At 38.1% G+C, this 14,011-nt stretch overlaps 2 protein-coding genes across 2 annotated transcripts; both read right to left on the bottom strand.

Moving 5' to 3' along the window:
• Nucleotides 1-2,374: 2,374 nt before the first annotated feature.
• On the bottom strand, nt 2,375-5,668 carry mylpfa (myosin light chain, phosphorylatable, fast skeletal muscle a). Its single transcript, XM_051106441.1, has 7 exons — nt 5,503-5,668; nt 4,826-4,921; nt 3,657-3,732; nt 3,460-3,564; nt 3,298-3,376; nt 3,160-3,208; nt 2,375-2,765 (listed from the first exon to the last, which is right to left on the bottom strand). The coding sequence occupies exons 1-7, from the start codon at nt 5,503-5,505 to the stop codon at nt 2,664-2,666; spliced, it is 510 nt and encodes a 169-aa protein (XP_050962398.1). The 5' UTR covers nt 5,506-5,668; the 3' UTR covers nt 2,375-2,663.
• A 3,471-nt stretch (nt 5,669-9,139) lies between these two features.
• On the bottom strand, nt 9,140-13,916 carry pheta2 (PH domain containing endocytic trafficking adaptor 2). The gene is made up of 4 exons (XM_051106516.1): nt 13,673-13,916; nt 13,196-13,316; nt 10,683-10,986; nt 9,140-10,592 (listed from the first exon to the last, which is right to left on the bottom strand). The coding sequence occupies exons 2-4, from the start codon at nt 13,274-13,276 to the stop codon at nt 10,129-10,131; spliced, it is 849 nt and encodes a 282-aa protein (XP_050962473.1). The 5' UTR covers nt 13,277-13,316; nt 13,673-13,916; the 3' UTR covers nt 9,140-10,128.
• Between the last annotated feature and the right edge of the window lie 95 nt (nt 13,917-14,011).

Here is a 14,011-nt window from a genome sequence, read left to right as displayed (position 1 = left end):
TATTGGTATAAATAAATTATATTAATAATAAGTCATTTAATAAAATTGAGCTTGTTTTTTATTTGTCTCGCGAGAGTCCGTGTCTAGAAGCGCGCACACGGAGTCTAGAAGGAATGGCGCGAGTTTTTGAGGTGAGACAAATTTACCTCTTGATAAATTTGCCTCTAGTTTACTTTTGGAAACTTGATACTCTGTCGTAATTTTCTCTCCCTCATGTCATTTAAAGTTCGTATTTTTCTTTTTCTGCAAGTGGAAGGAGGAGATTTTTAGAAGAATGTCGATGAAAGGGTTTGTTTCGACCAAATAAGGGCAAGCGATAAACCCTGACAAAGTGATCTTGTATAACCTCGGTAGGGCTTGATTTTGCTATATTGTCTACATTACAACTCTTAACCAATACATATAGGGAACGTAATAAAACTAATTATTTTTTTCGTTTAAGACCTTAAATATCTACATCAACTTGACGTTTAAAGGAGAGCTACACTTCCAAAACAAAGATTCACATATAATGTACTCACCCCATTGTCATCCAAGATGTTCATGTCTTTCTTTCTTTCTTCAGTCGTAAAGAAATTATGTTTTTTGAGGAAAACATTTCAGCATTTCTCTCCATATAATGGACTGATATGGTGCCCCGAGTTTAAACTTCCAAAATGCAGTTTAAATGCGGCTTCAAACGATCCCAAATGAGGTTGTAAGCAATCCCAGCGGAGGAAGAAGGGTTTTATCTAGTGAAACGATCGGTTATTTTCATTAAAAATGAATACAATTTAAATACTTTTAATTCTCAAACGCTCGCTTGCCTTGCTCTCACTGAGCTCTGTGTATTCTGGTTCAAGACAGTTAAGGTGTGTCGACAAACTCCAATCGTATTTTCTCCCTCAACTTCAAAAATCATTTTAAAATCATCATACATCACTGCAGAAGTACCGACCCAGGTTTGCAAAGCGAACATGCAAAGAAGATCAAACACCCTTAACAAAAAAGGTGAAATAGCCATATAGGTCGATTTTGAAGTCGAGGGAGAAAATACGGTCGGAGTTTTTCGACATACCCTAACTGTCTTGAGCCAGAATACACAGTCCAGGCAGAATAAGACAAGACGAGCATTTGACATTAAAAAGTATATAAATTGTATTATTAAATAACCAATCGTTATGCTAGATAAGACCCTTCTTCCTCGGCTGGGATAGTTTACAACTGCATTTGAGATCGTTTGAAGCCGCATTTAAACTGCATTTTGGAAGTTTAAACTCGGGGAACCATACCAGTCCATTATATGGAGAGAAATGCTGAAATGTTTTCCTCAAAAAACATAATTTCTTTACGACTGAAGAAAGAAAGACATGAACATCTTGGATGACAATGGGGTGAGTACATTATATGTGAATCTTCGTTTTGGAAGTGGACTCCTTTATTAAATTCTCCTTTAATTTAATTATTAATAAAAAAAAAAGTATGAAAACAGTTGTACTGGGTTAAATGTTAAATCGGAAATTCGCAGTTGTAAACAAAAGCTTTTTAGCCAGATTTAAACATTTTTGTCTATGAATAAATAGAAAACGAGCCCTTAATGCTGAAAATATTACACACCGTCTGGTCTGATTTGGAAGCGAATGTGACGGAGCAGCTATGCTATTATTGCAGTTGTAGTACTGTCATTGTCCAGCAGAGAGCATGCTCTCAGTGTGTTTTCATACTGCTGGTAACCCTTGTGATTTACTGCATCAGACCTGCAGTCTTATGTAATCTTCCCTAACTAATATTACCGTCTCTATGCTCTGTAATTACAGTTGAGACAGCTTTATCCCACCTATCACACACAGCCAGCAGACACAGCATTACAAAAAGATGTTTTATTCACAGTTCGTGTCTTTTTATTGGTTACAGAAGAGTTTCTGACAGAGCAAAGCAGGCCCAGATGCAGAAAGCAAAAGGGTAAATTAAAAAAAAAACATGGACAGAGAAATAGTGAAGAGGAGGGGAGAGAGGGAGTGAAGAGGATATGTTTTCTTTCAGTCCCCACTCTCCTCTCTTCCTTGGACGGTCTGTCTCTCTCACTCCCTCCGTAATAAACTTAGCATCACTTTTAGGAGGCCAAGCTCTCTCGGTACAAAACCCTCATTTTCTCTTTCTTTTAAGTCAACTATCAGGCGAAAGAAGCAAAAACGATGACTGGTTCCTCTATTATAGAGTGAGATCACTCCATCTTGCCTCTTTTTCCCTCAGAATGAGCACTCTTCCACATTTATCTAGTGAAAAGCTATAGATGCCTTCAACCCTCAAGACAGCAGCAGAAGATGCAGCAACTTTCATGCGTGAGAGGTGGTCGTGGGTAATGAGTGAGAAACAGAGAGAAAGAGAGAGTATGTGAGAGATACAGAAATCTTGTTCATTTTATTGAAAACAATCCCATATTCCCACTTGACAGACACCGTGGTCATGAGCCTCTCCACCCTCCCAATTCTTCCTCAGCGAGACAAGTCTTTGGAGAGATGGAGAGAGTAAGTGCTTGAGAGTAACAAAGATGATGGAAAGGAAGAAAGGAAGGAGGAAGAAACACAAAGTAAGAGAAGGAGGACAGAGAACAGACTGGGAGAGTAAAGCAGTGAGGGATGCACGTTCATCTCTTCATTTTTCTGTCTTGTCTCCACGACCGTTTACTCCTCCTTCTCCTCTCCGTGTGTGATGACGTAGCAGATGTTCTTGTAGTCAACATTGCCAGCGACATCTGGGGGGAAGGCGGCCCACAGATTCTTCATCTGGTGGATGAAAAACAAAGAATTTGGATTAGATAAACATTAAGAAATTAATGTTTTAAAGACTTTATCTATTCCAGAAAAGTTTGAAGTTGCAGTGAAATGGAAATAGCGACATATTTTCTGTCCACATTGTGACGTACATCCAAATGTAATGGATGATTAAAGAAGAAATGAATGAGAGCTTGAGGTTGATTGTAGAAAAGGGGCAGTTTGATTGGACTAAATGATTGGAAAAGTCCAGCACACGTCACCAGACGGAAGTTCACAAGAAGGTCGAGGTGACATTTTGATAAAAAATTACGAGCTCCAACATGAAACATATGCATGGATGAATCATTCACAATAAGATTAATAACATGCATTTAGAAAATAGAAAAATTGTAAAACTACTCACCTCCTCTGCGGAGAACCTGTCGCACTGAGTGGTCAGAAGCTCCTCAAGGCTGTAAACGGAAAAAACGAATAGCAGTCAGACATGGAAACATTCATTTTTTTGCACGTGGAAATGAAGAGTGAGTTAATATCGGCTTACAATTGCTTCTTGATGAAGCCAGTGCCCTCTGGGTCCAGGACCTTGAAGGCAGACACAATGACGTCTTCGGGATCAGCACCTTTCAGAGACACCGAAAGTGAGTTACACTGACTGAATACAACAATGATTGGAAAACCGAAGAGAAGACAGGCTTTTGCATACCCTTCAGCTTCTCTCCGAACATGGTGAGGAAAACGGTGAAGTTGATTGGGCCGCTGGCTTCCTTGATCATGGCTTCCAGCTCCTCATTCTTCACGTTCAGCTGGCCTACAGAGAGATGCTTGGATGGTGAGCACACATTCGTGGATATTAACAACTTAACAAAGGACACAAGGTGACACAAGACATAAACTCCTCACCCATTGAGGCCAACACGTCCCTAAGGTCGTCTTTGCTGATGATACCGTCTCTGTTCTGGTCAATGATTGTGAAAGCCTATGCAAGCAGGACACAAAAAAAGACAAGCGCATTGTTACGGTGGAAATCCAATGACTAAGGAGTCAGTCTAACAAGAAATCTTCCCCTTGTCCCTCTTTTCTCGTTCCTGACAGTAGTAAAATGTCCTTCTCAGTCACATGAAACTCAAGAAGGGGCATGAGTAGCAGCAGCTGCTAACTCCCACCTGGCCCCCACAGAGAGCCTCGCTGATCCTTCTTTCCATCTGGGAGACGTGTTAAGTCAATCCCAACTGTAATGTCAGACATTCCTGAAGAGGCACTTGAGAAGGCTGTATTACTTATTAATAAACCATTCAAATCACTTCACATCCTTACTTAGCTCAGACGCACACACTAGCCTGACGCTAATTTCAGTCACCTCACCCATAAAGCAAGTGCATACATACTCTTTTACTTAGTGTCTGAGATAATAATATTAATTTAGATTAATCACATTGTTTAAGAACCATACGTATCGTCAACTACTGGTAAATCAAATTTTTTCTGGTATTTCTTTGTCATTCGCATTAAATATTCCTTTCCTGCAACTATGTCAAGGCCCCTAAACGTAATCCTCATTAACTATGTTTTATTTCCACTTTCCATTCTCTTTTATCTTGTCTAATATCCATCATATGTTTCACATTAATTCTTTCTATCCCTCTGGCATGACACCATATGACTTTCAGCTGTCATCCCATTGGGATCAGGAGTGTCTGACAAATGGAAGGTGGAGAAGAGAAAGGCAGTGGCATTTTTTTGGATATTACCAGACAAGACCAAAAAACTCGATCTGTTGTCTCAGCCCAGTTGCTGTACTGACCCTCAAACAAGCCTTAAATATAGATCTGTTTTGATCATATTAGCATTATAATTCAGAAGCAACCTCTGTGATAGGTCACAGTGATAATTTGTTGCACTGAATTTATGTCTGGTAACATTTACCCCAGCAATCTCATTTGGACTTTAAAAATGCATAAAGTGAAAGAATGTAACTAGATAATGACCTAAAAATATGGCGTCTACTAAGTACAAATGTGCAGTTTGGCATGCTTTGTTGTAATTATTACAAGATATGAAAAAAAAATTACCTCTTTGTACTCCTGAATCTGGCTCTGCTCAAACATGGAGAAGACGTTGGAGGAACCCTCTCCTCCTCCTGCCCTCCTCTTGGCTTTCTTGGGTGCCTAGAAAGAGAAAGAAATTCACATTTTTTCTGTGTTGTTGACAATGATACACAATGACATAACTTGAAAAACAGAAAATCAGACACACTGCAGTGCACACACATTTTAGAGACACAAGACTATCATTTATAAGACGTTTTAACATATTTATTGTTAATAAAACCCTGTTCAGCTAGATTCTAAAGAAACTCATTTTTACATGTGATATACATCCACATAATGACCTTTGCATAGGTCGTTCCTCAATGATTAAGTAGCTTTACATAAGTGCATTATGTTTCTGGTGAAATATTCTATATTTTCCTAATTATGTAAAATTACAAAAAAATCCCATATTTAATGGGAAGTAAAAGCAAAAACGCTCAGTTTAGTCCTTGTTCCAACAACACACATAGAACAGCTTCAGAAAAAATGGCCAGTTTATCATATCCTGTTCACAGTTAAGTCCACAGTTCAATTATCCAAGAATCAGATGCTGATTCAAAATTCAAGCTTTCTTCCATTCAACCCTGCTGAGATTGAGGCATTATGTCCTTGTGTCCACCTGTGGCCAGGTAACATCTAAGGTTCAGGTTACTCACCATGCTGAGACGGTATGTGTGAAGTCTAAGAAGCTCAAGAAGTGAAGACTGAAGCCGCGTAGTGACTTGCTCCTGGGGGCTTATATACTGGCGAAGGCCCCTTGCTAATTATAGATCCAACCTTAAGTGTGGCTTGGGAAAAAGACAGAGGGAAGAAATAGAGACAGGGAAAACTATGAAAGGGGAGAGAGATGAGGTAGGGGTAAAGTGATGAAGGAACACAGGGTGGGATGCACTATCATCTTACAGTGCTCAGAAATAGCGATTGGAGTCTTGGAATGGGATGAATCTGATACTGATGGCAGCAGTCTGCATGTCTTACGTAGACTAATAAGGACATGGAGACGTATAGGACTGCTTGGGCTACGCACAATCACATAACTCAAGCAATTTGAAATGAATGCTCTGTAATCGTAGACGCAGAGGGCGACTCGCCTCCCACGCCTATATTTAGATTAGTGGCGGATCAATATTTGCTTTTCAGTATTACATCTGAGTCCTGCGGTTGGGGTGAGGAAGGTTGCAATAATTGATGTAAATCCTAAGATTTTTTTTTGAGCCAATGATTATCTTGTTCATATATGTGTACACGCCCCCATCTGATATATAAGAGGCCTCCGAGACATCTTAACCCTTGCCATCTTGTCACCTCTTTCCAAATCAGCCCTAATCAAAAATAGGTTTTAATGCCTTTCCTAGTATAGTGATGGCATAAGATTTGGGTCCAAGACCCCCTCCTCACTCCGGCACATGGCCATGCCCAAATTCAGCACTGGCTCTCTCTCCAAGGAGCTCTTTGACCTCGCTCGGTCACTCTGCAGTCACTTCAAGGTGCAGTTAGTTATGGCACAAGGAAAGCTGCTCAGTGTACGGGCATGTAATTATCGTCTTTTCTTTCAGTTTGAGACGATCTGCACAATGCATCCAAGCGAAGGCTTGGCATTGGACACGCTTGAAGGGAAATCTGAGGCTTAATACAGGTTCTTTAGGAAAGGCGGGGGCAGTGGACAGCTGAGAGTGACCAAAATAGCAAAACAAACTTGTCTGCTCCTTGAGCTCTCCTTTTCTTCTCTGTTTAATCCATCAGTCACTTCCTCAGCCACTTCTAGCAACCCCACAATTTGTTTTGTGTTCCTTTCCTCTTTTAGCCTCATTTAATATCTTGCGAGTCTGTCCTTCAGGTGTTTTGTTCGCCTTTCTAGATCTTTCATTGTTCATTTCAGCAGTGTTTTCCTATAGAGGAGCTGAACTGGACTTATTAATGGAGTAGCATTTTTATGGAGGGATTGGTAGATGCTTTAAAATCAGAAAGTCATGTGAGTAGTAAGTTTAAAAAAGAAATGCATACACACATAACTAATAGTATTACTAATATATGTATGCATAATACTGTGTTCATTAGTAATGATTTAAAAGGTAACATCGACAACTCATGCAGTCATTGAAAAAGCAGCTGAATGATTAGACGGGTTCTCAAATTAGATATGCTATAGCCTATGCTATATTAATACACCCCTCTCTAACTATATATGGTGGAACAGCATTCAAGTGTGTATAAGAGAGATCAACAGGGAGAGGAAGGAAGGTCTGGATCGGAGGCCTTGAGATGAGATATTTCATTTTCTTAAATACAATGCAAGTTCACTATAGACCCTTTTCAAGTATGTCTGATTAATGACTAATCAGGTTGTGTATACATCTGTGATTTAGTATGTTCATAGGGTGGCCTAAAGGCCAGTTTGTCAGTCATCTTTGTTTTGTTTATGGACTGTCAAAGTGTACATGTCTATACATACGGTACATATGAGGTGTAACATGATCTGCTCTGACATGTATCGTCAAAGCTGTTTATCACGGCAGAGATGACTGGAATCCGGATGGGGTGAAAAAGGCCACATCGTCACTGTAGGGGTTTGACATACCTGCAGTCTGCGGTGTGCGGAGGTTAGGGTTGAAATGAGGAGCTTCATGTTGCATCTAACACTTAAGGCGTTTGTAGTTTTTTGTAGTCAGAGCTCTGATGTAAGTCACAGAATCCCCATAAAATTTCATAACGTGATTTTATGAATCATTTTACTAACCATAATGGACCCTTTGCTGGGAGTTTGGCTGACAGGCAATCTGACTAATCATAATGCTGAATCTGTCATTTTGTATGGCAAACAAATGAGACAGGAGAGTAGATTAATGTTGGTAGACTTGAACTTGAGAATAGTGTGTGTTTGTGTCTTTCCACGGTTGAAACAAGATACCTTCTGGTGTTCATTCATATTTATTTTGTGCTATTTTTAAAAAATGAAGAGATGATCGGATCACGTGCCGCCTCAACTGGGGCGCTACAGTGATCTGTTACACACAAAACGATAGGCCTATTTAGGGCTCAAGCACCAGAGGAATTGGAATTACTCAGTTTCTTCTTTTTGTTCTCTAAAATGAAGGGCCTAAACATGCTTGAAAACTCATGAAACTTTGCACAGACACCAAAAGGCGTGAAAATTTACATCTGATATGGGTTTCAGAAGTGGGTGTCTTGATAGCGCCACCTAGAAAATTTAAACAAAGTGCCCCTTGAGCTATGTTTCACATATATTTTAGGCATACAGTGTCTGATCTGCCCCAAGCTTTACCTGCTCGATAAGAGTCCTGTCCTGAACAGGCCAATAATCATAGAGCCACCTGTTGGCAACAGGAAATTACTTGTTTTACACAAACTTAAACATGCAATGTCCAATCTACACCAAACTTCATGTTTAGTAAGGGTCCTGGTCAATTGTTTGATAAAAGTGCTAGCCTGAAGACATGCCAATATCTAGTTATAGTCATAGCACCACCACCTGGCAGCAGGAAGTTTGGCACATATAAATGACTTGGCATATTCCTTCCATATTTACCACTTTAAATGAATATTGCTCACCCTTCGCTGTTTTCCTACAGCCACCGGGTGGTGAGCCTGCGTGCAAGGGCCCTTTTAACTACTGTTTGAATTTCTTAAAAAGAGACCAAATTTGAAAGCTGATACATTGTTTTATACCAGAAGTAACCAGAGTTGTCTTCTATGTCGGTGTGTTTTTAGTTTCCACTTTGCTCCACAATGTAGTTTTCACTGCATGAGAACATGTGGCATGAGAGTGCCGTGGCTTGCTGGACATAGCAACAGTAATGAAGGGCGGGTCTTTGCAAAGGGTTAATATCAACCTTATTCCTTACACCTTATGAGACTTCCGGTTCATCATCCGCTATAGAGAAATAATTAAAAGAATAACAACGTGCAGTAAACGGGGAGTTGAATAATGAGTCTATTTTCAAAAGAGTGCTCCTTTAAGATCTTAACAGAACAATTTATTGGGACTTTTATTCTAATTTGATTGATAAAATTAAAAGTTCACAATAAAAGTTGAATAAAGTACAATGAAATGTACACTAACATACTAACATCAAACACCCCTACTGATTTAAAAAAATGTTCTTACTGATACTGTGCAATATGCAGTGCTGAAATATACTCAAAATGCAACTAATTACTATTAAATTAAACCCATTTATACGGAATTGATTATAATATACATTAGAGAATAAATACTAGATAAAACAATCAAAATTTCTCTCAATAAATCAACAAAAAGCATCAAATCACATGTATTATAACAAAATTGATCTTTGTTAAATTAGGACAAAGCATTGAGCATGATGGTCATAGAAACAGTGAATATACAAAACGTTTATACAATAAAACTGATAACATCCATGTGTAATTACATATAGGATAATATATATTATTAGATGTGAAGCAACTAGTGACCCTTTGCCTGAAGCAAGGCTGAATAAAGGTAGTAGTACTGTTGGTAAAGTGCAGTGCCCTCTGGTGACCTACAGTATAAAGAACTGCACTTCTGAAATGTTTATGCATACAAACTTTACAGTTTATTTTGATGTTTACCGATACGACTGTAACATAAAAACTGTTACTTTTTAAATTATTTGTTTAAATACGTTGAGTCAACTAAAAACAGAAAAAAGGCACATCTTACATCCCAAAAGAACTGAGGTGTTGTGAAAGAGGAAGAATAGAAAGGGCGTGTATTTCAGTTTGTTTATGAAACCTCCTGAACTGTGTGAAACGAGTTCGGTAAGGCAGAACTAAACAGCCACCCGTGCTGCCCTCTTCACAAGATCATATTTTAAAAGATTTAACAATAAATTAAATATTAGTTATTATCATCACGCATTCACAGCTCTACAAGTAAAACATATTATCTAATCAAACGTCATTTAACAGTATCTGAAGTACTTTGGATCCAATATGAACTTTGTATCGTAAATGTCTGCACGTAGATGGGGGTAAAGCTACTGGTGGTTTGGGTCTTTTTTGTGACAATTCGAGTGAGAAGGAACTAGGCTGAGAGACCACAGAGAGGAAATGAGAAACCTCACCAAAAAAGCAACAAGATCAGTGTCAGTCAGACTCAGGACTAATCTGCATACTTTCATAAAATTAAAAAGACGGTGGGATTCTACTAGTACAGCATCACATGTACTGCATCCTTAATACATTCATAAGTCTATTGCTTTAGAACAGGATTTACCATGTAGGCGACAACATGAACAAATGCAAATATATGTGATAATCTAGCCAAGATCAATGAGGTCCTCTGCAACATATCCCACTTCCTCACGCTTCTTCTTCAGCCAATCAGCTCTTAGTTGCTTAACCTCTTTTCCATAGTACTCATGCAGTTTACTAAAGTCTTCCAAAGGATCAAAGTTCACAACAGGCCACTCCCCATAAGATGGTGCCGGACCATTTAAGGGTGTGACGTGGGCATTTCTCTTGGGCCAGAGCTTTGGAGATCGCTTATTGGTAGTCTTGAATTGAATAGGAGGAGCATGAAGACTATAGCTGATGGGTCTGTTCGGCACGGATGGAGATGGTATGGAACTGGTGCTGTAGCTCCGCCCATCTCGGGGCACTATGGATGTCCCATGTACGAAAAAGGGTTGTCCTGTGTTCCAGGAAGCCATTATCTCATTGGGTGTAGACGTCACTGCAGAGGTCTGGATGGAATCACAAAGGCCTTTGTCTCTTCTAGCTTCTGTTTTGTTAAGAGCATGAAAAAGCACAATCAGACATGTTGATTGTGTTCAAGCCAGTACACACAGAAAACCCATACAGATAAACGCACCTTTGTAGCGTCTCTCCAGGTCTCTGACAATCATGGAAAGGTAAATGTGACTAGCGCAGAACAAAGCAGCGATCCAGCTCTCCTGGCTGAGATGGTCATCAGCGGCTAGTCTATACGTGCGGAGGCCCGGTCCCGTGAACACCAAAGAGAAACAGAATTGACCATCCGTCTCGCACGCCTGCACCATGCAGCCCTCCAGAACAATCACACCCAACAGGTTACGATCGCCTGGACGCTCCTGGTAAAACAGCAGATTCCCCTTCAACACAAACCAGCGGCGGAGATAAGTGGTGTTCCTCTCTCTCTGCAAAAAAAAAAAGTGGTAATAGTTCAAACATAGGTCAGACGAGGAAGTCATTGCAATTACGACTCATTTAAAGAAGGAGAAAATATTCTACAGTGTACAGGACAGAGAAACACTGAAGATGTATGATATATGATATATTCTCAACCTGAATTAGTGTCACTAATTAAAAAATTGCCCAAAGGCATGCTTTTAATAAGTGTCTGTCAAATAAGTGTAACAGCCCTGTTTCTCCAGTGGTACAATTTACAGATAGGGAGGGTGGTTTATTTTTAGTTCGTTCTAAAATATTGGTAATTGACCAGATTATTATTAGAGGTCATTTAAAATGGCTATTTAATTACTAAATCATATAGTCTTGCTTGCCATCAGAGTTGGGGGTAACGCATTACAAGTAACACGAGTTACGTGATCAGATTACTTTTTTCAGGTAACTAGTAAAGTAACACATTAGTTTTCAAAGAAGTAATGCCAGTTACTTTGTTTCCCATTTATTGAAAGCTCTCCTTTCCCCATGTTGAGAGAAATCAGAAGATGTTACTTTCGTTCTAGACTTAATGTGCACATGCATTAATTCACTTACAAAAAACTAAGTATTCGTCAAAAAGAATAAAAACAGTGAAATGCAACTTAGAATATGATGCAAATCTGCACTAATTAAACATGTTAAATAATACAAATATCCTTTATGTATTGAATCCCATTTTATTAACCAGTGTCTTTGCTGTTGTCCTTCGATGATCCAGTTTAAGCATAATAAGCAAAAATTACTCAAGAAAAACTAACATTTGTTCTTCTTTTTTATTGCTGAACAGTGTTGAACTCTCTTCTTCTGCGGTCTACTGTACAGACGTGAACTTACTTTTCCTTAAGCGTGAGGTTTGTTCATTTCACTTTTTGATGTGAAAGGGCTTTTACATTTGCCAAAAACAGAACTTTTTATATTAAAAACAAACAAGCAAGCCCCGCCCAGATTTAAAAAGTAAAGGAAAAGTAACGCAACGCATTGTACAATAACCTAAAAATGTACATTTCCTATTTGAATTGACCAGTCAAAAGTTTTTGAACAGTAAGATTTTTTGTGCTTTTAAAGAAGCCTCTTCTGCTCACCAAGCCTGCATTTATTTGATTTAAAATACAGCAAAAGCAGTAATACTGTGAAATATTTTTACTATTTGAAAAAGAACTTTTTTTCTATTTTAATATATTTTAAAATGTAATTTATTCCTGTGATCAAAACTAAATTTTCAGCATCATTACTCCAGTCTTCAGTGTCACATGATCCTTCAGAAATCATTCTAATATGCTGATTTGCTGTTCAAGACACATTTGTTGTTGTTGTTGTTGTTGTTGCTGTTATTATTATTATTATTATCAATATTTTTTTAGGATTGAATAGAATAGAATAGAAAGATCCAAAGATCAGTGTTTATCTGAAGAAAAAAGCTTTTGTAAGATTACACACTACACCATTCAAAGGTTTGGAGTCAGTATATTTTTTTTTTTTTTTTGGCAAAACAACTGTAATTAATACTTTTATTTAGCAAGGATGCTTTAAATTGATCAAAAGTGAGAGTAAAGACATTTATAATGTTACAAAAGATTTCTATTTCAAATAAATGCTCAACTCAGAAAAAAATCTACTCAGCTGTTTTCAACATAATAATAATAATAAATGTTTTTGAGCAGCAAATCAGAATATTAGAATGATTTCTAAAGGATTATGTGACTGGAGTAATGATGCTAAAATTCAGCTTTGAAATCACAGAAATAAATTACATTTTAAAATATATTCAAATTAAAAATTTAAATAGTAAAATATTTCAACATGTTACCGTTTTTGCAGTACACTGGATCAAATAAATACAGGCTTGGTGAGCAAAAAAGACTTCTTTTTTAAAAAAAAAAAAAAAACAATAAAAATCTTACTGTTCAAAAACTTTTTTAACTGGTAGTGTAAATCTGTTTGTTTTTCTGTAAAGGGCACTATAAAACGACACTGAAAGTAAAGTCTGTAATGCATTAAGAAGAAGTTAAGATGTATCAGATAAAATGTACTTCACTTCCTATGCACTCAGGAAACAGATCTGACAGCCGAGGCAGCTTTACACGCAACACTCTCTTAAACTGGTTAGATTCAGGGTTTTATTTTTCAACCTAGCATTCTAGATTAGCTTAATAATATCTGGATAAACTGACAAATCCTTACCTTTTTGTAGAGGTATCCCTCTTTATCGACAGGTGAAGTGCAGGACAGGTAGTGAGTTAGTATCTTCTCATGGATCTTCATTACAACGCCACCTGGCGTACAGCCGTGTCCTTGAAGTGAGCTTTGCATGAACAGAAATTACAACCCAAGGATAAATAAAATTTGCCATAGTCATTCTGTTTTTGTTTTTTGTTTTCTAAAGGTTTTTGGAACAAAAAAACTAAACAAAATAATAATAAAAAAGAAAGAAAGAAACGCGTACATCTAATCATAAGTATGAAATCAAACGTGAATAACTTGTCTATCCGGTTCACGCGGTGTCTGTCAGTGTCAGTGTGCTAGACATCCACAAATATATTGCCACGTAAATATTTTGCGCTTTGTAAAAGGATACAAGGACACAATGAAACGATGGCAAAGAATTGTGACCGGAACCCTGACAGACAGACTCGGTGTTCGTCAGGTGCAGCAACTTACTTTTATCAATGTCTTTCCGCTGATTTATCGTGGGTTTCCATACATTTTTAGTGGAAAGCTCCTCAATCCGGGCAAGTCGTATAAATAACAGAATGATATTATAAGTTTGGCATTAACAGCGCTCCCTCACGCCGGTCGTGCAAGTGTTGAAATATAAATAACGCGACCCACTTCCTGGTAACAAAAGCCGATGTCCTATTCTCTCTAGACTTCATGATGAAACAGCAGCGACATGTGCGCTTTCACAGCCCCAACAAACATTAACGAATTTATCTATGGGAAGCAAAAACTTATAAATAAATAAAAAGAGATAATCTGCATATTATTGATTCATGTTTC

The sequence above is a fragment of the Labeo rohita genome, chromosome 3 (assembly GCF_022985175.1).
Source record: "Labeo rohita strain BAU-BD-2019 chromosome 3, IGBB_LRoh.1.0, whole genome shotgun sequence".
NCBI classification, from domain to species: Eukaryota; Metazoa; Chordata; class Actinopteri; order Cypriniformes; family Cyprinidae; genus Labeo; species Labeo rohita.
Note: the sequence above shows the minus strand (reverse complement) of the source record. Positions and strands in the feature narration are given on the sequence as shown.

Coding starts and splice junctions, on each gene's coding strand:
- pheta2 (XM_051106516.1), bottom strand. CDS start 13,276: ATGAAGATCCATGAGAAGATACTAACTCACTACCTGTCCTGCACTTCA. Junction 10,987..13,195: donor AGGGATACCTCTACAAAAAG/GTAAGGATTTGT, acceptor TTTTTTTTGCAG/AGAGAGAGGAACACCACTTA. Junction 10,593..10,682: donor CCTGGAGAGACGCTACAAAG/GTGCGTTTATCT, acceptor TTAACAAAACAG/AAGCTAGAAGAGACAAAGGC.
- mylpfa (XM_051106441.1), bottom strand. Junction 3,733..4,825: donor AGATTCAGGAGTACAAAGAG/GTAATTTTTTTT, acceptor CTGCTTGCATAG/GCTTTCACAATCATTGACCA. Junction 3,565..3,656: donor GGACGTGTTGGCCTCAATGG/GTGAGGAGTTTA, acceptor ATCTCTCTGTAG/GCCAGCTGAACGTGAAGAAT.